This window comes from Merops nubicus, unplaced genomic scaffold (assembly GCF_000691845.1).
Source record: "Merops nubicus isolate BGI_N331 unplaced genomic scaffold, ASM69184v1 scaffold26250, whole genome shotgun sequence".
Classification (NCBI taxonomy): domain Eukaryota; kingdom Metazoa; phylum Chordata; class Aves; order Coraciiformes; family Meropidae; genus Merops; species Merops nubicus.
Window position 1 is genome coordinate 15850 of NW_008581246.1, and position 784 is coordinate 16633.

A 784-nucleotide genomic window follows, 5' to 3' on the forward strand; every position below is an offset into this window, starting at 1 on the left:
CCAAGTCATGGTAGCACTCAAACAGAAGCAAATGGAGAGCAGTGCCCTGCAGAGTGAGGTACACCCTCAAATAATTTACAGTTGCAAGAAATAAAAGAAAAAAAATAACAAGAAATTGCATCTTAATACTTTCCAGGTTAATTTTGGTAGCAATCACAAAACGCAAACATTTGAAACTGATACGTATGCAGTGTGCTTCAATGGACATGTTTTATGTTTGCTGAAATTATTTTTTATGAAAGGTAATAGTACGAGCAACTTAGATTGTGTTCTACACAGATACAGCATTTGCGTGAGAAAGAGCAGCGCCTAAATCAAGAGTTGGAGAGGCTGCGTAATCACCTTTTAGAAATGGAAGACTCCTACACACGAGAAGCTTTAGCTGCAGAAGACAGAGAGGTCAAGCTAAGAAAGAAAGTTTTGGTTTTGGAAGAAAAACTCGTGTCCTCATCTACAGCAGTGGAGAATGCCAGGTAGTCTTTTAATTTGCAGCAGTGGCATTGGCTGTAAATATCACAGCTCGACTGGAACCGACGGCTTTATTTTACTGAATTACCATTCTATAACATGCTAAGCACTTGAGAAAAAGATATGAATTTTTCTTACTCTAAATCAGGAAGGTGATTTGAAATATGCTTGGCTACTGTTGAGAATTTAAAGTATTTGTCTTCCTAGTAGCAATTATTGAAATCTCATGTTTGACAGTGCTTAGAATTACAACCAACAAAAATCCTTCGCCGAATCATAAAAACGTAGGATCCTTTAGGTTGGAAGGGACATTCAA

At 37.5% G+C, this 784-nt stretch overlaps 1 protein-coding gene across 1 annotated transcript in view; it reads left to right on the plus strand.

Moving 5' to 3' along the window:
* TRIP11 (thyroid hormone receptor interactor 11) overlaps nucleotides 1–473 on the plus strand; it is a gene marked incomplete at both ends in the record, with an annotated part of 14010 nt that extends 13537 nt beyond the window's left edge. The window contains 2 exons of the mRNA XM_008949362.1: nucleotides 1–58; nucleotides 280–473. The exon at nucleotides 1–58 is cut by the window's left edge and continues 107 nt beyond it. Coding sequence (XP_008947610.1) covers nucleotides 1–58; nucleotides 280–473 — 252 coding nt within the window. The remainder of the gene's footprint in view (nucleotides 59–279) is intronic.
* Between the last annotated feature and the right edge of the window lie 311 nt (nucleotides 474–784).